Source organism: Peromyscus eremicus, chromosome 5 (genome assembly GCF_949786415.1).
Source record: "Peromyscus eremicus chromosome 5, PerEre_H2_v1, whole genome shotgun sequence".
NCBI classification, from domain to species: domain Eukaryota; kingdom Metazoa; phylum Chordata; class Mammalia; order Rodentia; family Cricetidae; genus Peromyscus; species Peromyscus eremicus.
In genome coordinates, this window is record NC_081420.1 from 48,187,909 (window position 1) to 48,210,128 (window position 22,220).

General features: G+C 41.3%; 1 protein-coding gene across 2 annotated transcripts in view; it reads left to right on the top strand.

Annotated features, from left to right (window-relative positions):
* The window catches only part of Mtr (5-methyltetrahydrofolate-homocysteine methyltransferase), an 82,512-nt gene that overhangs the window by 22,554 nt on the left and 37,738 nt on the right, over positions 1 to 22,220 (top strand). For both annotated transcript variants that reach the window (XM_059263413.1, XM_059263412.1), the window contains exons 9-15: positions 1,364 to 1,464; positions 3,074 to 3,135; positions 4,805 to 4,872; positions 6,719 to 6,798; positions 10,173 to 10,285; positions 14,991 to 15,131; positions 18,232 to 18,417. In XM_059263413.1, coding sequence (XP_059119396.1) covers positions 1,364 to 1,464; positions 3,074 to 3,135; positions 4,805 to 4,872; positions 6,719 to 6,798; positions 10,173 to 10,285; positions 14,991 to 15,131; positions 18,232 to 18,417 — 751 coding nt within the window. The remainder of the gene's footprint in view (positions 1 to 1,363; positions 1,465 to 3,073; positions 3,136 to 4,804; positions 4,873 to 6,718; positions 6,799 to 10,172; positions 10,286 to 14,990; positions 15,132 to 18,231; positions 18,418 to 22,220) is intronic.

Below are 22,220 nucleotides of genomic sequence, written 5' to 3' on the forward strand. Positions count from 1 at the left end.
CCCTCTCCCCAAATACAGATGGTAAGACAGATGGTGCTGTATAGAAACAATGAAGGAAATGGCTGTATGTAGTGGTGAGTCCTTGTAAGATTCAGAGATGGCTCTTTAGACATGGTAACATCTGAACTACATGGGTGTGCCAGAGTGACTTAATGTCAGCCTGAGAACTGAATAGTTGATAAGAAATATCCATATGTGATGTTTCATTTGAGCTTTATTAGAACCCCAAGAACTGAGTGGGCATTACTTGCTGTTATCTAGGTACTTGTGGTTGAAGACTGCTTGGCTGGGTAATGTCAACAGTGGAAGAGACAAATTAGCATTGGAACTAAGTTTGTTAAACATTCAAACATCCTTACTAGAGATAGCACAATGATTTACAGCATTCATTTTTATATATTGAATCCAGGTGACAGTAGTCTTGATTACTTGATTACTTTTTTGTTGCTATGATAAAACACTACGACCAAGACAACTTATAAAAGAAAGCATTTAATTTAGGGCTTACAGTTTCAGAGGGTTAGAGTTCATGACCATCATGGTAGGGAGAATGGCAGCAGGCAGGCATGGTCCTGGAGCAGTAGCTGAGAGTTCCCATCTTGAGACACTAGGCAGGGAATGATGAAAGTCTTAAGAAACCTTGAAGTCTGCCCACAGTGACACTCTTCTTCCAACAAGGCCAGACCTCCTATACTTTCCCAGTTTCACCAACTGAACCATGTGAGCCTCTGGGGGCCATTCTCATTATAACACCACAGTGGCCTACCGTGAAAGTCACTGAATGTACTAGTAAAATGGCTAAACTGAAAAGGTCTGTTCAGGTGGAAGTTGACCATGCATTGGACCTTGCAGTCCCCTTTTTATGTGTTTGTTTTGGAGTCAGCATCTCCTGAAGCTCCGACTGGGCTCAGACTTGTTGTGGCACCGAGGAGGCCTCTTGCCTCTGCCTCCTGAGTGCTGGGATTTCAGTCATCTGCCATCGTGCATGAACTTGGACTTAACAGTCTTAAGGGAGATGTGAGGATCGGTTGAAAATCAGTGATCAGAGAATCATACTTGCTTTAGATCAGGTACAGGCTTATTTAAACAACAACAACAAAAACATGGAAAGCAGAGTTTTCTATAGTCGCTCCCTGCCCACACTTGCCCCAGTTTTCCCTGTTAACAACTTGCCTTGGTGTGGTATGGTATAATACATTATTAACCGAATACTAGTGTACATTAGAGCTCACTTTTGTACATTCTATGGATCTTCCCAAATATGCAGTAACATGTATCTGCCATATTCATCTATTATAACTTGTATGCATAAATATTTTGAATGAAAGATGATGTTTCTGATACCTGCTTACTGTTTTTCCAGCATTGGATTAAATTGTGCTCTGGGTGCCGCTGAAATGAGGCCTTTTATTGAAACAATTGGGAAGTGTACAACAGCCTATGTCCTCTGTTACCCAAATGCAGGTATGTTTGGGGGGGCATTGCACATGAAGAACGGGATATATTTAAGTCATGATAAATGGGGTAATGTCTTGATTTGGAGAATTGGTGTTGTAGTGTGTGTGTGTGTGTGTGTGTGTGTGTGTGTGTGTGTGTGTGTGTGTGGTGTGTACATATAGGAGAAGGGAGGGAAGGAGGGAGGCTCAAGTGTGTGTATTTGTTTGAGATTCAACATAATTAGGGCATAACTTCGGGGAATTGGTCTAGTTATGTCACTAACCAGAGTTTTGCCATGTGAATATAGCCAGAGAGATGCCAAAATAAGAGGGATCCCCTCCCCAGTTGGTTTATTAGCAGAACAACATTTTTGATAGTAGTAGGTGTTGTTATGTCCTAAAAGCTAAGATCTAGTTGATGGCACATAAAAATTTCAAAGATTTTTTTAGATCTCTAACTATCTAGTAAATGTTGATAATTTGGTCTAGGCTGGCCAGATTTCCCAGGGGATGTATTGAGTACTATTCAGCTATGTAGCGCTAAAAGTCATTTTCTGTATATTTTTTATCTGAATGTATACATTAAAAAATTTAAAATAATTTTGTTAATATGTATGCATGTGATCTATATGTGTGGGTGCAGTTGTATGTGTCATGGCATGCATCTGGAGGTCAGAGGATAACTTTTGGGAATTGGTTCTCTCCTTCCACTGTGGTTTTGAGACTTGAACTCAAGATGTCAGCCTTGTGCAGCAAATGCTTTTATTTGCTGAGGTATTTCACCAGCCTTAAATATATACATTTAAAAATGCATAAAAAAGGGTCTGAAGAGATGCTTTAGTGGTTGAGAGCACTTGTTCTTGCCAAAGACCTGGATTTAATACCCAACATCCACATGTTGACTCACAACCATCCATAACTCCAGTTCTAGGGGATCTGACACCCTCTTCTGACCCCCTTGGGCTCCAGGTACTCAGGTGGTGCATAGTCATAAATTTGAGCAAAACACATATACCCATAAGTAAATCTTATAAAATGCATAATATATTTTATTTTTCTTTAGTAATTAGGGGCAAGGAATGAATCCAACAGGAAACTAGATAATCAGAGGGTAAAGAATAAGGTTATACAAAAGAGAGATAAACATTTACTTTAGAAACAAAAATGTCACAAGCCCTAGGTAAAAGATATACATGGGAAATAGTTCAGATACTATGAAACCTTTCATGCCGTCTGAAATGCAGTAGAAGTATTTAATTTAAAGAAGGCTGGTTTTTCTTGTTTTTTTGTTGCATTGCATATCAGATGTTCATTAGTTCGAAGGCTGTGGGAGTGTGTACAGGGCGTCTGCACAAGCAGTTTTGAAGAAGAATGAGTTTATCTTATAGTAAGGGACTTGGAGGTGGAGATTGGAGCACTCTGTTCCAAATGGGAGTGAACACTCTGTTTAATATGTAAAAAAAATGAATGTTCTCCAGATTTTATTGTTGTGATTCTATCTGTTATATCAGTACTGTATTATTATACACTTTGTAAGTAATTAAAATTTGAGTGTCAATACAGAATTATATAAGTTTTAAAGCACTTAAGTATTTGTTTAGATACTTTCGAATAATGATTGAAATGTCCTTTCTCAGGTCTTCCCAATACTTTTGGTGACTATGATGAAACACCATCCATGATGGCCAATCACCTAAAGGTCAGGGATCCATTAATTTCAGTTCTGAAGAGACAGATACAATGTTCTTTTAATTACTTAATTAACTTTGAGATCCAGTCTGCCTTGCTTAAGCTGCTGTTAAACTTGCTATCCTTCTGCCTCAGCCTCCTGAATAGTTGTGTTTAGAGAGGCATGTGCCACCATGCATGATGGAAGGTGGTATTTAGATTTAACATAATTTTCCCTCAAAATCTAGTATGTAAGTAAGAAAATAAAGTTTAGGTACTCTGAGTTAAAGTAGTGGAAGCATAAAGCAGAGCTTAGCTGTCTGCTTACTTATTGATTGGCAGTGGTATGGGTTGGAAAATTCCCAGCGAGGTCCTCTCCAAAGTCAGAGTCATGGCTCTCTACAATGTCCTGTAGCTAGAGTTTTCTTGCCTGGCCCACAGTCAGGACAAATCTCTCTCACTTGCCAGTCCCACAGCCGCTCAGACCCAACCAAGTAAACACAGAGACTTATATTGGTTACAAACTGTATGGCCGTGGCAGGCTTCTTGCTAACTGTTCTTACAGCTTAAATTAATCCATTTCTATAAATCTATACCTTGCCACGTGGCTCGTGGCTTGCCGGCATCTTCACATGCTGTTTTTCATTGTGGCGGCTGGCAGTGTCTCTGACTCAGCCTTCCACTTCCCAGCTTTATTCTCCTCCTTGTCCTGCCTATACTTCTTGCCTAGCCATTGACCAATCAGTGTTTTATTTATTGACCAATCAGAGCAGCACATTTGCCATACAGAACATCTCACAGCAATGTCCCTTCTGCAAAACTATCAAATAATGACTTCCCCTCTCATTTGCTTCAAAATGCTGGGTGGGTGGACTAGATGTCCACTTGGCTCCATGTTGCTCTCTGCAGATCCTCTCTCTGGAATGTATGCCATCTTTGAATCACGATGCTGAAATACCACTGCTGTTGCTCAGTGCACTCATCTAATGATGCCTGTTTCCCTTCAGTTTTTGAATGTTCAGCTCCTGGCTCACTGATGCTTTCTCCTAGACTGTTTCTGAGTCAGTTCTTAGATTCTGTTATCCATTCTTTGTTTCCATTGAGATAGTCCCTGTTTTTGAGCTCGTGATTCTCCTGCCTCGGTCTCCTGAGTACCGAGATTATAATTTCAATTATCTTAAGTAGATAGTCTTGGTGCTCTGCTTTCTCAGCCCCTTTATTTCATCTCACTTTTTCACTCACTAGCCACGGCTTGTTCCAGACCCTGCTGATCATCATGACGCCTTACCCATGTGTTTGATGGAACACTTGAAACAAGGCTATGTGACAAATGACCTTCATTTTTTATTTAAAAAAAATTTAAATTAAATTGCAAAACTGATACTCATATGTTATTTGAAAATGTATTGTCCATTTCATATTCATTCTTGTCATATGGGTAAAAAAAACTTTCATTTAATCAGATAGGCAAATAAAATGTCTACTGTGTTTCAGACAGCATAAAAGTTTTCATAGTATCTGAACCATGTCCCATGTGTCTTTTACCTAGGGCTTGTGACATTTTTCAATCTAAAGTAAATATGTTTATCTTTCTTTAGTATAATCTTAGTTATTCAGGAAGTATAGAATGTAAATGCTCTTTTGCTGAGTTTGTTTTGGTAAATTTAGAATTCAGATGAATTCTCTTTCTCTAAGTACAGGACTTTGCCATGGATGGCTTGGTGAATATAGTTGGTGGCTGCTGTGGTTCGACACCCGATCATATCAGGTAATGGTTACCTCTTTTTTCTTGCTTTAGAAGGATAGCTAAGTGTTCTTTGGTGAAGCACATAGCTCCGTTAGATTCTCTCCTCCAGAGAAAAAGCAGTCAGGTGACGAGCATTTTGAGGTCTAGAGGAATATCCTCCTTGGTGCTGTGTAGTCATTACTTACTCATGCTTTCCAGGGCCAGCGTGAAGGAAGAAGGGAAAAATGGCAGTGCTGGTTATAGACACGTTTATCCTCATCATTTGTGGTTCTCCGAAAGATTGGAATTCAGAGGATGTTGTTTAGGACTCTGCTGTCTTTCCTAGAGTGAACAGTGATTGTGTTTTCAGCCAGCCCTTACTGTTTCGTGTATGTGCACATAATATATTTCTTTAGCTAAGTTACCCAATACTTTTTTTTTTTTTTTTTTTTTAACTGCTTTTCTTGACTTCTCTGATAGAATTTTTGGCTGGAACTTCCTATGTAGACCAGGCTGGCCTGGAACTCACAGAGGTCTGCCTACCTGTCTTTGACCTCTGAGTGCTGGGCTTAAAGATGTGTACCTACACATCTGGCCTCTATGATAGACTTTTTTTTTTTTTTTTTTTTTTTTTTTGAGACAGGGTTTCTTTGTGTAGCTTTGGAGCCTGTCCTGGAACTCGCTTTATAGACCAGGCTGTCCTTGATCTCAGAGATCCACCAACCTCTGCCTCTGGAGTGCTGGGATTAAAGGCACGCACCACCACTGCCTGGTGACTTTTTTAAAAAATTTATTTATTTTTATTTTATGTGCATTGATGTTTTGCCATGGGTGTCAGGTCTCTTGGAACTGGAAGGAATTACGGACAGTTGTGAGCTGCTATGTGGGTGCTGAGAATTGAACCCAGGTCTTCTGGAAGAGCAGTCAGTGCTCTTAACCATTGAGCCATCTCTCCAGCTCCTATGATAGACTCTTAATAACTATAAAGTTACTATATATTTGCCTTTTTGGCACTGTTAATTGAACCCAGGGTTTTGTATATACTCATCATCTACTCTAGCACACTATACTTACATCCCTATTTTTTATACATCTTTTATGTTATATCTTCATCGGTAGTTGAATATCGTATCTTTGGATCACAGACTGACTCTTCATTTTTTAGTTTGCTTCCTCTTTAACAGAGAAGTTGTTTTAACTTGTGTATTTGTAGGTTGATGTACTTATCTATATAACTTCTGCTTTTACTTAGTCACCCACATACTAATTTGGAGAAAATAGAGTGAGCAGTGCCTACAAGTCCTGATAAATAAGAGAAAGCTAGATTTTTGTGGTTTATCAAACACATGATTCATTGAAGTTGACAATGTTGAAGAGACTAGATAACTGAAACCCGTTTGGAGGAACAATTGTTTTGAAGTGTTCAAGCTCTATTTCTCTGTCCATCCCCTGTTGTATGCACAGGACTGTCCTCTCCCACTGCCAGCAAACACGCCCAGTCCCCAGTTTACTGTTATTTCTCGGAGCTACAGACTTCTTTTTGAAGTTGTTAAGCAGTTGATTAGGTAGCAAGGGCATGTTTATGTGTGGATTTGTAAAGGCTATCTATCTGTGGGCTGGGGAAGGGAAGGGTTTGCAGTGTGTCTTTGTGCAGACCTCATGTAGCAGCTCCAGGCTTGTGTCTGGGGTGGTGGAAACAGCACAGGCAGCACTGATGAGCTTTCTGTTGCTGAGGAAACTGAAGGATGTAACTGCTGCTGTACATTTAAGTAGGCATATCATTATGTGCATGGGTATATTGATGCAGACTTATTTTAGCTGGAAATTAGCTTAATTAAATTTATGTTGCTCTGAATTAATGAATATAGTGTTTTCTCTTTTAACTTAGGGAAATTGCTGAAGCTGTGAAGAAGTGTAAGCCTAGAGTTCCACCTGCTAGTGTTTTTGAAGGACATATGTTACTATCTGGTAAGTCTGAGGTTGTGGTTTTGATTTAAAAGCCATCTGTAGGATATGTTTAATGTGCTTGTGTCTAAGTGGTAGTAATATTTATACCAGGAAACTTATTAGATCAAAGAAGAGTGCTTATTTTTCTTGGCACTTAGGTAAATTTTACTAAAGAATTCTGTTTTTTTTTTTTTAAAGGATGGGTTAGAAAGATTGATTTCAGAGTAAAAATGAATGAAGGCTGGGTGGTTTGCTCATGTACTTCCCTTGTTTCAATGAGAATCTGTGGGTTTGTCTTTGCTGCACAGTGATAGCATACCCTTGTCCCTTGCCTAACAATTTTAACGGTCAGTTAATAGGAATTATTGAAAATTCTAAATGGCTAAGGCCTAGTGCTTTGTAATGGCAACAGTGTCTTCCTGGAAAATTTCATTTGCTTCCAGATATTGTTAGAATCTTACATTTGTTTTGGTCTTTATAATTATTTGTATATTTATTTTCTTTTTCTTCTTTTCCTTTTTTTTTTTTTTTTTTTTAGACAAGGTCTCTTTAGCCTTGGCAATCCTGGAACTTATTTGTGTAGACCAGGCTGGCCTCAAACTCAAGCTCACAGAGATCCACCTACATCTGCCTCCTGAGTGTTGGGATTAAAGGCATGCATCACCATGCCTGGCTTTTTTACTTTATTTTATTTTCCTGAAATAAAATTAAATTAAGACAGGTTTCATTGTATAGCCAAAGGCCACCTCAAACTAACAATCCTCCTGTCTCCTCTTTCTGAATGCTAGGATTACAAGTATGTGCCACCATGTCCATTCTGAAAAACACTTTGTTAACTTGTGTATAAACGGTGCACAAGAGAATCACTGCTTCTGTGTCTGATTCGTCATTCCTGCTAGATCAGAAGCACTTGTCGAATGCCATTAGGTCACACGAGCACTCTCAGTGTTAGTGGTTGTCGTCCCTATTTGCCTGGTACACAATTCTCCAGATTATGTGAAAGGTCAGGGGCATAAGACTCATTAGCAATGAGAAAAGTCAGAAGCTGGAACTGTAGAAAGTGATTGCTTCCTGAGTCTATGAACAAATGGCCTGGAATATCTGCATAATTACCCAGCCCATTCATAATCTTACTCTTGCTCATATTAGCTTTTTCATATAATGCTTTGGCAAAGGACTCAAAGGCCATTTTCTTTTTTAATGACAGCTCTGATAGCTGATGCTAATTTTGTGCTTCATTTTTATGCTAATTAAGGCAGAGATCATACCTGATTTGTAAGCCAAAAGGTTGTGTGGGCAATTGTCTCAGATTGTGTGATCATATAAGTGATGAACCCAAGGCCATGTGTCTCCAGAACCTGCCTCTGGGAATTCAGGGAGACTGCTTCTTAAAATACTTTAAAAACAAAGCAGTTTGTGAACCTTTTTATCTGAGTATAATGCATCTACATGTATTATCTGATACTTGCCTCTGAATTATTAGCCTGTGCCAGGGAAGAAGCTGTTACTCCTTAGTAAATAAAGCAATAATACGCCAGAAGCCCAATGGCCTGCTTTGGGTGACTCATGTTGGAAGACCTGCCACAATGACTCCTGCATCTCCATCTGGGTCCTCCCTCACCATCCAATTTGGCAGTGCTAGTTTCAGGTTCAAGGTCTCTCAATTAAAGAGATGGAGTGACTTCCACAGTCACTGTTGATGGGACCTTCCACATATGCTGTTGATGGGGTGAAGAAATTTGCTCCATGCAGCTGCAAGCTGATTTCTGATAGAAAGCATTTTTTTTTCTTTGAGATAGAATTTTGCATCATAGCATATGCTGGCCTCAAAGTCCTACATGCTACAGAGTTCTGGGATTACAGTCATGAATCGCCATGTCTGATTCAACAATCCTTTTTATTTGTTTGTTTGTTTTTTCAAGACAGGGTTTCTCTGTGTCCTGGAAATTGCTTTGTAGACCAGGCTGGCTTTGAACTCACAGAGCTCCACCTGCCTCTGCCTCCTGAGTGCTGGGACTAAAGGTGTGTGTTTTGTTTTTACAGTACTTTTTAGTCTTTGAGAATTTCATACAATGTATTTTTAACATATTTACATAAATCCTAACTTTTCTAATAATTACCCTTTCTACTCTGCCATCCCTCCCTACCCAATCTTTAGTTTTTCTCTCTGTCTTAGTTAGGGTTTCCATTGCTGTGAAGAGACACTATGACCACGGTAACTCTTACAAAGGAAAACATTTAATTAGGTAGCTTACAGTTCAGAGGTTCAGTCCATTGTCATCATGGTGGGACGTGGCAGCATATAGGCAACATGGTGCTGGAGAAGGAGCTGAGAATTCTACATCTTGATCTGCAGGCAACAGGAAGTGAACTGAGACACTGGCCATATCTTGAGCATAGGAAACCACAAAGCCTGACTCTACAGTGACACATTTCCTTCAACAAGGCCACACCTACTCCAACAAAGCCATATCTCCTAACAGTACCATTCCCAGTGAGCTTATGGGGGCCAGTTACATTCAAACTACCACACTCCTCAACCTTCCAGTTGGTGTCGCCTAACTAGTTTGACTCCTCTTTTTTTTTTTTTTTCTAGACAGGGTTTCTCTGTGCAGCCCTGACTGTCCTGGAACTCACTCTGTAGACTAGGTTGGCCTAGAACTCACAGAGATCTGCCCGCTTCTTCCTCTCAAGTGCTGGGATTAAAGGCGTGTGCCACCATTGCCTGGCTGCACATGGGTTTTGAAAAGAAAAGTGACACACACTCCATTTACCTCTCTTTCCCTACCTCCTTGTTTCACTATTTCCTAGCAGCTATCAGATGCCAGTAGCTTCTCAGCTCATGGTGAGATTTTGTGCCCACTTCCCCTCATGTAACCCTGAATGAGACATAACAGGCTCCTCTCCCAAGGCTTAGAGATTTTCAGGGGAAAGTGGGGCAGAAGGATGTAGCTGTCAGAAGTTGTGGGTAGCATCACCAAGCAGGATTTTCCAGACACAGCAGAGTCGTTGCATGTATGAACTCAAAGCAAACAGAGCAGCATGCACAAGACCGACTCAAGCTCAGTCCCCTTTTGATTTGAAGCCTCATCACAGCTTTTGCCCCAGAGTGGTAGTTAAATAAGAATGGTGGTGACTTTTCCTTTTCAGAGGCTGTGTGGGCCAGTGCACTATGGGTATTTGCAGCAGAGAGCTCTGATCTCTCGGGAGATCTGATTGTAAGCACAGTTGCAACAAGTAGCCTTTCAGTGTTCAGAAAAAATTGTGATCCTGTTTCCCTTCAGATCTCTTATCCCATCTGCTCAGATGGGCTTTGACATTCTTGCTGAAAATACTTTGTTTCATGTCATCCATGTGCATTTTTAAGACTTTCTCAAAATGCTTCTCCTTTTAAGGTCTAGAGCCCTTCAGGATTGGACCATACACCAACTTTGTTAACATTGGAGAGCGCTGTAATGTGGCAGGATCTAAGAAGTTTGCTAAACTCATCATGGCAGGAAACTATGACGTGAGCATCCTCATGAGACCCCCGGGGCATTGCCATGCCTCTGGGTAGACTGCATGTTAGGAACGTGTGTTTGTTCTGGCTGGTGCTATTGCAGAGCTGCTAGGAAGTATGCGAGGGTGCTGATGGCAGCTGGCAGTGGATGGGACAGCTGGACGTTGAGGCCTTGAAGACTTGACGCTGCTGTTACTGGTCAGAAAGCATTACATTTGGGGCGTGGGGTGAAATGACTGGGAGGGATCCAGCTTCTAGTCATTCATTGTTCTGTAAGTTTGGATATTTGGGAATACTCTCCGTTTTGGCCTCTCAGAAACCAATCCCATTGTTTTAAACTATGTAGTATGTATATGAACATTTTGCTTACATGAATGTATGTGTGCCATGTATGTGACTGGTGCCCACAGAGACCAGAAGAGGGCATTGGATTCCTAGGAGATGGAGTTACAGATGGTTATGAAATTCCATGTGGGTTCTGGGAACTGAACCTGGGTCTTCTACAAGAGCAACAAGTATTTACTTACTTTCAAGACAGGGTTTCTCTGTGTAGCCCTGGCTTTTCTGGAACTTGCTCTTTAGACCAGGCTGGCCTTGAACTCACATAGATCTACCTGCCTCTGCCTCCCAAGTGTTGGGATTAAAGTCATGACCACCGCCTGGCAACAAGTATTTTTAATTACTGAGTCATCTCTGCCGCTCCGAAAGAGAATTCTTTTTTTTTTTTTTTGGTTTTTTGAGACAGGGTTTCTCTGTGTAGCTTTGCGCCTTTCCTGGGACTCACTTGGTAGCCCAGGCTGGCCTCGAACTCACAGAGATCCGCCTGCCTCTGCTTCCCGAGTGCTGGGATTAAAGGCGTGTGCCACCATTGCCCGGCTCAAAAGAGAATTCTTATTCATCTGACCACATCAGATGCTTGCTGAGGAAGGTATTGTTGATCCTGTAGGTCAGCACAAAATGAAAGGCCCTTGCCTTGAGAAGTCTGCATTTTTAAGCTGTGTAATACTATAGATGAGTCAAATTTAATCCACACAGAGCATGCCTAAACATCTGGATAGATTTTACTTTTCTACAAATATGAAATAAAAATGGAAGAAGATGGTTTGAGGTTTTGGGTTTTGTTTTTCCTGTGACTTAAATTCTTTCTTTTTTATCCTGGTGGTGGTGGCATATACCTTTAATCCTAGCACTAGAGAGGCAGAGGCAGTTGTATCCTTGTGAGTTCGAGGCCTGCCTTGTTTACAAAGCGAGTTCCAGGGTAGCTGGGGCTACACAGAGAAGCTCTGTCTCAGGGGTGTGGGGGGGAATTTTTTTTTTTTCTTTTTTAAACTGGGGCATAGTGGTACTACATGTCTTTAATTCCAGCACTGGGGAGGCAGAGGCTGGCAGATTTCTATAAGCTCAGGCTGGCATTGTCTACATAATGAGAGCCAGTCTTAAAAAAATATGTTTTTAAAAATTATTTTGTCTGTCTTTGTGTATGAATGTGTGTGTGCTTCTGTATGTATATGTGTGCATACCTGAACATTCATGTGCAAGCCACTTTGTACATGTGGAGTCAAAGGACAACTTGGAAGAGTTGATTCTCTCCTTCTACATTTATTTCTTGGATCAAATTCAAGTTGTCAGGTTTGGTATCAAGCACCTTTACCACATGAGCCATCTTGTCGTCCTTTGAGTTTTTATGATGGTTTTTTAATTTCAGGATCTGAATAGATTTAAGTGTTTTTTTTTAAAATATACTTATTTTATTTATGTGTGTATTGTGAGTTTATGCACATGTGTGTGTGCATGGGAGTCTAGAAAGGACATTAAATCCCTTAGAGCTAGAGTTTGAGGGATTCTGTGGGAAGCCTGGCCTGTTAGATGTGTGCTGAGATCAGAACTCAGGTCCTTATGGTTGTGCATTAAGTGCCCTTACCCTTTGGACCATCTTTCTAGCCTATAGATTTAGGTGCCCTACCCCTCAAGACAGGGTCTTACTATGTAGTTCTGGCTGCTCTGGAACTCACTATGTAGACTAGGCTAGCCTTGAACTCACAGTGATCAGCCTGCCTCTGCCTCCCAAGTGTTGGGATTAAAGGGCCACTATGCCCAGTTTAGATGTAGTTTTTAGCTATGCAGCACCACCATTTGTTTCTCATCCTTTTTGGAATTGCTAACCACTGTTTCCTGGCATCCCCTGATGTCTTTCCTAGTGCAGGTGTTTTTTGCCTGCTGCTCTTTTTCATCTTGTTGCTGTTATTCCTGCTATGTACTTCCATCTTGCTTGTCCTCCAGATCTGGAAGGTCTTTTTGTGAGTAGGATACAGTTCAGCTTCTTGAGGCCATCATCTGTTTTCTCCACCTTTGCTTGGAGCCTTGATTTGCCCCCTGAGCATTCTAGAGGGTTGCTCTGCCCTCATGCCTTGGCTCTTGCTTGTACCTTCTGAAGTCCTTGTGACCCTTAATAGTCAGATGGTGTTTGTCAGTTGGCAGAGGAGCTCATTTTATTTTGATTCCTCTGCCTATTTTCTGGATATCCGTTTCAGCTTTGAGATTGATGGCCTGGTTAGTGAGGGCAGAGATACTTTAGGAGGAAGTACACAGATAGACAGACAGACTGTTAAGGTTTTCTTATGTGCCTGGCCACTGTGCTGAACTTGCACAGTCCCATGAAGTCAAACTGCTTGTTTCCACCATCCACAGATGTGGTAATGGAGAGTTGGGGAGGGGGGTTTAAAATTATCAGTCTATCGTTACATAGAGTTGATAAAGAAAGTCTTGAAGCCCATGTACTCAACTGCCTGTGGTCTTTGCCTAGCGGGACCTGTAGGGAGATGCATTTGAAGTGGGAGTTGGGGCACAGACTGGGTGGATGAGTCCTTCATAGACTCTACATTTCCCTGACTTCAGTGATCTTCAAGGCCCTGTGCTTTGAAGGGGAGAGCACTGACAGAGCAATGTTAGGTCTGATGTCTTTCTCTTAAAGGAATGATGCCATGACCCTGAGCTAGTTTGGGAGCAGTCTACCTTCAAGCACTTGTTCTGTGACTGATGAAATAGGTCAGATAATGGCATCTGTATTTCCCAGGTCTTTGGAACCTCTGTTGATAACCTGTCTCCTCTGCTTCCTCCAGTCTGTTCCTCCATTGGTGGGATGAAGACTTTTCCTCTCAGGACACACCATCTTTGTTAAAGTTGGTTAGCTTTCATATCTGATTTAGATAATCTTGGTATTTGATCCCCACACTGGTTATCAATACTTGTTTGTGTTGTTTTTCAATGTGACAGAATTGTGTGTGTGCCTCCAACTAGATATAAGCCCTTCAAGAACAGGGGTTGTGATGTACCTTTTTTATTCCTAATACTATTGAAATCATCCCTGATACTAAAAACCACCCCCTTCTCCCCTGTGCTGGGGGCAGAACCCAGTATCTCATGCTTGCTAAGCAAGTTCTGTAGCCACTGAGCTGCAGTCCCAGCTCTGCCTCCCTGCCCTGTTACACACACACACACACACACACTCACACACTCACTCACTCTTGAACCTAGGGCCTTGAGTGTACTAAGTAAGCACTGCCACTAAGCTGCAGCCTAAGCACCTAAGCACCTGAAATCCTGTTTTTAGACAGAGTCTTACTGTGTATCCCTGGCCGGTCTCAAACTCAAGAGACCTACCTCTGCCTCCTCAGTGCTAGAATTAAAGACTTCACTGCCATGCCCAGCCTGAAAGCCATTTTTAATTTGTACTTTTTGTGATCCTTTGGGCTGGGAGTATAGTTCAGTGGTAGAGCTCTTAGTTATCCTTGTTAACCTCTTTCTCTGTGTAGATTTGTTCTCTGGCATATGCCCAATGGCTTCTTCCTGTTTATCACAGTGAATGACAAATTCCTTCTGTGGTGTGTGTGTGTGTGTGTGTGTGTGTGTGTGTGTGTGTGTGTGTGTGTGTGTGTTTGGGGGGGGTGAGGGGCAAAGAAAAATCAGGCTAGCAGCAGCATCTATTACTGATTTTCCCTTTGCTCATTTATTGGGCTACAAAACTATAATGAAGACTCCAACAAGTGTCTGTGTTATGTTTGTTAGAAAATGTCATTGAGGGCCTGGAGAGGACTGCCCATTTGGTTCCCAGCACCCACATAAGGCACTTCACTTCCCCCTGTACTCCTGTTCCAGGGGAGTCTTACACCTACTGGCTTCTGTGGGCACCTTTGTGCACATGGCATATACTCAAACAGACACACATTTATATGCAAAATAAAAATAAATCTTTACCTATGTGGGTAAATATGAAGGATTAAATGAGTTTGGATCGTTGCTCTAAAGATCTTTCTTGAAAGAGCTAGACTTGAGCTCGGTTTGAACCAGTGTGGAAGGAAAGGTGATTATGTTGCTAGCAATGATGTTATGTGATGTGTGGAACAGAGGTGATACTTGTCTGGGTAAAGTGTCCAGTGAGGGCCAACCAAGAAAGGCATTTGGGTGAGAAGGTGTCATTGCCTTAGAGGCTCAAGAGTTTAGATCCTTCATGGTAGGAAGCTGCTTTGGTGGACTCTAAGCAGTGAGGTGATGTGTGAAAGGGTTAGTAGTTTAGGGTGAGCGTTGGGGAGTAGGGGACAGGCCTAGAGTCAGGGAGCCAACATGTCTATTTCAGTAACAAAGGGCCTCTGAGGGTGGGAAAATTACTCTTCTTAGTCATCGTCTCCTAACCATACTTCTCCCATTCCTCCTCTAGGAAGCCCTGAGCATTGCCAAAGTACAGGTGGAAATGGGCGCTCAGGTGCTAGATATCAACATGGACGATGGCATGCTGGATGGTCCCAGTGCAATGACCAGATTTTGCAATTTTATCGCCTCTGAACCTGACATCGCCAAGGTTGTACAAGGTTTATACTCATCAAGGAGGTTTACCCGCTTGCTGTCATTCATTTATTTACATCGCCAAGGTTGTACAGGGTTTATACTCATCAAGGAGGTTTACCCGCTTGCTGTCATTCATTTATTTACATCGCCAAGGTTGTACAAGGTTTATACTCATCAAGGAGGTTTACCCGCTTGCTGTCATTCATTTATTTAGCCTTGTTTGTCTGTCCGCTCAGGAACTGCTTCTCTTCCTACACTGAAAGTACCATTGTTTCTGACTCTGAGCTTTCTTATTAAGCAGTCTGTTCTACCTAGAGCAGATTTTAGAGTGATTGGGCTTGGCTGTTGACGAGGTGTCTTGGAGAAGTAGGCTTCAAGAGAACTGAGTTTTGTCTCCTGTCTGGAGTGTGAGAGTTGACTGTTGTATCTCAGAGGGATGCGCTTAGCTGTTGCTTCCACACTGATTCTATTCCTACCATGGGACATGGAGCTCAGTGAGGGCTTCCTTACTCTTGGAAGAGGCCTTGTTAGGCATAGCAGATTAAGACAGTGACATCTAACAGGGTTAAATCAAGGTATTCTGTCAGTATTTATACTTGTTCTTTAAAAGGTAATGTTAGGGTTTGGAGAGCTGCCTCAGTAATTAAAAGCACGTACCGCCCCATGGAGGACCTGGGTTCAGTTTCCTATACTTACTTCTGGCAGCTCACAATTGCCTATTAACACCAGCTTCAGGGGGATCCAGCTCCTCTGGCCTCCACAGGCACCTGCATTTGGGTATACAGACCCCCAGACAGACACAGATATAGACACATTTAAAAATAATAATAAAAACATTTGCTTGTTTTTGAGACAGGGTCTTACTGTGTAGTCCTGGCTGACCTAGAACTCACAAAGATTTGCCTTTCTCTGACTCTGCTGTAAAAACTAAATGTTACAGAAAGGTGAAAGGCTTTTGTATCAGTCTTTTAGAATGTTTTAGAGGGTTTAAGCTAAACCTTTTTTTTCTTTGTCTATGTAGCCAAGGTTGACCTTGAATTCCAGCTACATCCACACTGGTGTTTATCACCATGCTGGGAAGGACTTTTAAGGTTTTTTTATTTTAAAGAAACTGTTCCCAGAGTTGCATATCTTTAGGTTGAACTGTCTTTTTTTTTTTTTTTTTTTTTTAAATTAGGCTTTAGGAAGAACTTAACCAGAAGCCTGTAGTAAGCATTAAATTCTATTTACCCATCTTCTACTACTAAAAGCCCTTCCAGTTTTCTGGGAGTAAACCTTTTAAGATAGTCAGGTTCAGAGCAGCTCTGGTCTGTTCAGAGTCAGTCTGAATCAGAGCTGTGGGGAAGAAGTCTGGATCTCCTTAGAGCCAAGCTCACCCTTCCTCATCTGTAAGGTGAGGTGATCAGACCCGCTGTGCTCAATACTTCAGTTGTGATGGTGAGAGTCTCTTGTTAACTGAAGGATCTTATGCGCTGCAGAGAACTTGTTACTCAGTGCTCTGACTTGCAACAAATGACCTTTCTTCCCTGGTTTTAATCTATTAAATTCACTGGACATCGGGTGTGGTGGCACACGCCTTTAATCCCAGCATCAGGAGGCAGAGATAGGCTGATCTCTGTGAGTTTGAGGCCAGCCAGGTCTACAAAGTGAGTTCCAGGACAGTAACAGAGAAACCTTGTCTGGAAAAACAAAAACAAAAGATGAACAAAAACAAACAAAAATTTACTGGAGGCCAAATTTAAGTCATTAGGATAGAATCTAAAGATATGCACTAAGCAGAGAGGCAAAGGCACGAAGATCGCAGTTGGAGACCAGCCTAGGCTACATAGTGAGACCCCAAAGACCCTGACTTTAAAGACCCAAAGTATGATTAGTACGTTTTCACCAGCAGAGTTGGAACACCAAACTATGAGCTCTTTCAGACACTGGCCTGGTACTTACCTGCCATTGCATTTGACCCTTTTTTGGGGTAAACACTTTATTACTAGTGTGCTAAGGAAAGCAAAATTGGAAGAGTCCTGTGTTTAAATGGTGTCTTACATCCTGCGCTGGCCTGGAAATCACTGTGTAGTTGAGGATAGCCTTGAACCTTTTAATTCTCCCGCCTCTATCTTCCACGTGCTAGGATTGTCTTCTGTCAACAGTTTATGAACTGAGGACCTCTGCAAGTACTCCACCAACAGTGCTACTTTCTTAGACCTCCCCCCCTCCCGCCCCCCGCCCCCACATCACCCTTTAAAACGATAACTTTTTTCTGTCTGTGTTTATGGTATTGGGAAGCAAAACCAGGGCCTCGCACATGTCAGGTTCTCTGTTGCTGAGACAGACCCACCCCTAGACTCCTTGTTCTTTTTGTTGTTCTGTGTTCTAGCCTTTCCTGTACTTTCGTCTTTACTTGTTTAAACATTTGTCTTGGTAATGGTGAAGCCAAGGACCTGTTTGCCTTTGAGGGAGGGAGTCAGTTACTAACTGACTGCCCTAAATAATAGTACTAAGTCAGTTGTCCTTCCATACTTATTTCTTTGTAGCAGTGAATCATCCTTTCACCTTTCTTGGAGCAGAGGCTGGATTAGTCCATGGTCTCTCATATGTTCATTTTAGTTGTTTGTTTTGATTATTAGCAATTACTGTTTTTTGGGGGACTGGGGACTAGATCTGTTTTTCCTTTCTAATAATTTTTTTTTCCCTGCTCAGGAATTGAATTTGTTTTTATAAAGAGAAGATTTAATTTGAGTACCTTGGCCAGAGGGATCTTTCCAAAGAGCAAGATGCTCAACCTTAATATCGAGTCTGGGTAGAATGCTTGAATAGTCGAGCAGGTGTTTGCTTTAGGGTTTAAGTGCTTGGAAGTATAAACTAGGCCTAAGCCCATGAACTGCTCTCTTGGATTCTCTGTCTTTGAGTTATAAATCTTGGCCCGTGTACATATTCTCTTGTGAGCTGATCTTACTATAAATATTTAACTTTAAGCTTAAATAAGTGTTTTAAAATCCTATTTTAACACCCTAGATTTATTTATTGTTCCCTAAAGAAGCAATAGAGTTTGTTGGGAACCATTCAGAGGGAACTTCTGGTGACTTGTGCCCTGTGATCTTCCTGTCCTTCTGTCTCAGGTGCCACTGTGCATCGACTCTTCCAATTTTGCTGTGATTGAAGCTGGCTTGAAGTGCTGCCAAGGGAAGTGTATAGTCAATAGCATCAGTCTGAAGGAGGGGGAGGAGGACTTTCTGGAGAAGGCTCGGAAGATTAAGAAGTTTGGAGCTGCTGTGGTTGTTATGGCTTTTGATGAGGAAGGACAGGTAAGTGGTTTCTGTTGGTCTGACACTTTTGCCACCCAGTGAGAAAGCAGTGGGAGAAAACCAGGTCTGAAATAGCTGTATGTGTATACACACAAACACGTACATGTACTTATCTGTCCACACAAGTTTACACATACATTCATAATACACTTCTGAAATCTGATACGTTGTACAGTCTTTACGTCAATAGGGAAGGGTTGAATTATTCACTAAGTTGCTGGGACAGACAGCTGGTTTTACATTTGGAAGACAAAAAAATAGAGTCCTGACTTAATTCATTTTGTGCTACTGTAGTAGAATACCACTATCTTAGTTTCTTTGTAGATGTAACCAACCTTCTTATTAAATAAGAAACACAGAACCAATGCAAAGAAGAAAGCCAAGAGGTCAGAGCTAAGAGCTAAAACCTTACCCTTCCTCCTGCAGTGGTCCTACCTCTCTGAACCAGAGCTACCCCTGTATTAAAGTCTTTATATAGAGTTTCTGTTCTGCCTTCTCATTGGTTGTAAACCCAACCACATGACCGCCTCGTCACGGCCTGTCTATATAGGCCTCCAGGTTTTCCATGCTTGGTATTGAGATTAAAGGCATGTGTATCCAATAATGGCTGTATCCCTGAACACACAGAGACTTACCCAGCTCTGCCTACCAAGTGCTGGGATTACAAGCGTACGCCACCACTGCCTTGCTTTCCTATGGCTTGCTAATAGCTCTGACCCCCGGGCAACTTTATTTATTAACATACAAATAACATTTTAATACAAATAAAATATCACCATATTTCTTTTCTATTTTTATGGCAAAACGCCATGACCAAAGCAACTTAAAAAGAAATCATTTAATTTGGGGTCATGATTGCAAAGGATTAGAGTCCACATCTTTCATGGTAAGGAGCCCGACAGCAGGCAGGCCTCCCTTTTGAAAGCCCACACCTAGTGACATGCCTCCAACAAGGCCACACCTCCTAATCCTTCCCAAACAGTTCTAACTGAGGACCAAGCATTCATATATATGATCCTATGGAGGCTATTCTCATTCAAACCACCACAACCACAAACTTGGTAATTTTAAAATACTATAAATTTATTTGGCTCACAGTTACGGAGGCTAAAAAAATTGAGAGCTTTTTGGCTGCTTTGTCCCTTAGTGAGGGGGCAGAGAAAAGGTGAGGAAGAGCAAGAGAGGGTGGAACTTGGTTTTATAAAAAATCCACTTTTTGGCAGTGAGCCCACTCCTTTGATGACAACATTATGTATCTAAGAAGGAAGAGCCCTCAAACCTAGTCACTTCTCCCACTTTTAAATTTATTATATTTTATGTGTGTGAGTGTTATGTCTGCATCATGTACATGCCTAGTACTCATGATTGTCTGAAGAGGATGGTGGATTCCCTGGATCTAGTTATAGATAGTTGTGAGCTGCCATGTGAATGCTGGAAACTAAACCTCAGTCCTCTGTAAGAGCAGCAAGTGCTCTTAACTGCTGAACCATCTTTCCAGCCCTGCTAGGCAGCTCTCAAAGGTCCCACCACTCAGCACTAGCCCCACATCCTACTATATTCTAAAATAAAATAAAAAAAAAAGATTGAAATGTAAAAAATCCTGAACAATAAATATATAGGAGATCATTAAGATTTTCATGTAGAAGCTATTGCTGATCTCAAGATGTGAAAAAGAAAATTGATGAATCTATTCACATAGAAATGTAAAACTTTATGTGGTAGAAAATATGGTACTATTAGTAAGTTGATGTAGTTTCTGTATGTCAGAGAACAGAATGTCCCTAATAGAATGGACAGAGGGATTAAATGGCCAACTTACATAGGGGTACAAACAGACAGTGAGCCTGTGAGGAGATACCATGATTTCTAATGCTTAAGGAAATAGTGAAGCAATAATTTGTTTCTTTCATCAAAGAAAAAAAATGAGAAGATTGATAAATGGCATCTCACATTTGTGCTGCAGAGCCAGGTTGAGGCCATGGAAGCTGTACATATCATGGTAGTTCCCAGTGATACATATGCATTGGTTCTACAGAACTGTTCTTTATAGGTCATGTTAACTTTCAGAAGTACGTAAGTGTCCATGGGATAGTTAATCGATAGTTAATCGATAAGCAGAAAAAGCTCCAGTGCTTATGATGAACCCTCTCCTTGAGGTCTTAAGATAGGTTGTACATGTAAAGCCACGTGCTCACTTCCATTGTAGTATTGTGGTAGTCAGAAATTGACACAGCCGTCCATTACTTGAAGAATGCTTACGTCTTGGTATATGCCACATAAGATAACTTGCAGTATTAAAAAAGAATGTGATGATGGGACCGTGTGAGGAAGTAATTGACATGATTTCAACTTTATTCAGGAAGCATTTCTGTAGATACATATGAGTCTGTATAAACAGAAAAAAATTGGTAGGTGTCAACTAGGGTAGAATAGTCTGCCATGGGGCATATTGACCATAAGTGATATTGTCTATATTTTTGTATTTTTGAAATAAAATTGTTTTGATTAAAATGCTATTACTTTTACACAAGATACATTTTTGTCTTGAGAACAATTGAAATAATTCCAGAAGAGTACCAAAGAAAGATGGTTATCATTAACTTACATTAGACCTTAGTTTGTATACCCAGTGGGCACAGCACATAAGTCAGTTGTTTTTCCTGTCATCCTCTACCCTAGTCCACACACCTTTACCCTTGTCCCCATCTTCCAGGATAATTCATTTCAACCATGATTCTTGTCAGCACATACACTACTGAACGGTGTAGAAGCCTAGCCATGCTGTACACAGTGATTGTTTCTCCTTTCCTACTTTTGTTAGCATCATTTCCACATTCAGATTCTGCTAGTCTCTCCAATATCAGATAGGCAACATCAGTCCAGACATCAAATGGAATGCCATTTGAATTCCCCTCCCCTTTTTCCTCCCTCCCTCCCTTTCTTGTTGGGGATTAAATCTGGGGTATTGGACATGCTAAGTAAGCACTCAGTCCTGTCCTTTGAATTTCTTGAAGAATTCTCGGAGTCTTCTGGCAGGACCTTGGATGGCTGCTTAGTAGGCTGACTACACAGCTATTGCTATGCTTTTTATTATTGTTGTTTGTTTGTTTTAATTCTGAACCCAGCTTCTTCATTGAACTTGGATAAACTGATACTGTTTTCTAGTTGAGTATTTTGGATTTTTGGGGTGGTATAGGTTTATTAAAATGAAATCTGTCTCTGGGAGACTGAAGTCTGGAGGGTTTGTTTTCAGTGGACTTTGACTTTGAAGAAGGTGACCTGACCTGGACTTCTTATTCTGACCTTCTCTGAACTTTGCTTAAACCTGAGGTCACCTTCTGCATTTCAGGTCCCTCCTTTTTAGTGGCTTCAATAGATAACTATCCCTGGGTACGATGACATGATTACTTCTATTCTTCGCCTTTCATTACAAGATGGCTTATAAATGCCTTGTGTCAGAAAGAGACATTCCCAGAATACCTTCAGATATGAAGAGCCCAAGTCCTTCAGTGTTAGCATCACACAGAAAGAAGAGCAAAGTGTAGCATGAATCTTAAATGGTCATACTAATAAAATCAAACCTGAGGCCAGTTATTGGGGTGAATGCTGGAAGATCAGAGAAGCAGAACAAGCCACAGCTACCTCACCTTGCCAGTTCCTCAGCTGATCCTGTTTCCTTAGACTGGAAGCCTCTGAGTCCTCATCTAGAATGAATCTCAGCTGAACTGTGCTGCTCAAAGCCTAAAAGCTTAACCAGCCAAATGCTTCTAGTTTCTGCTTCTGCCATCACTCCCTGTGATTAA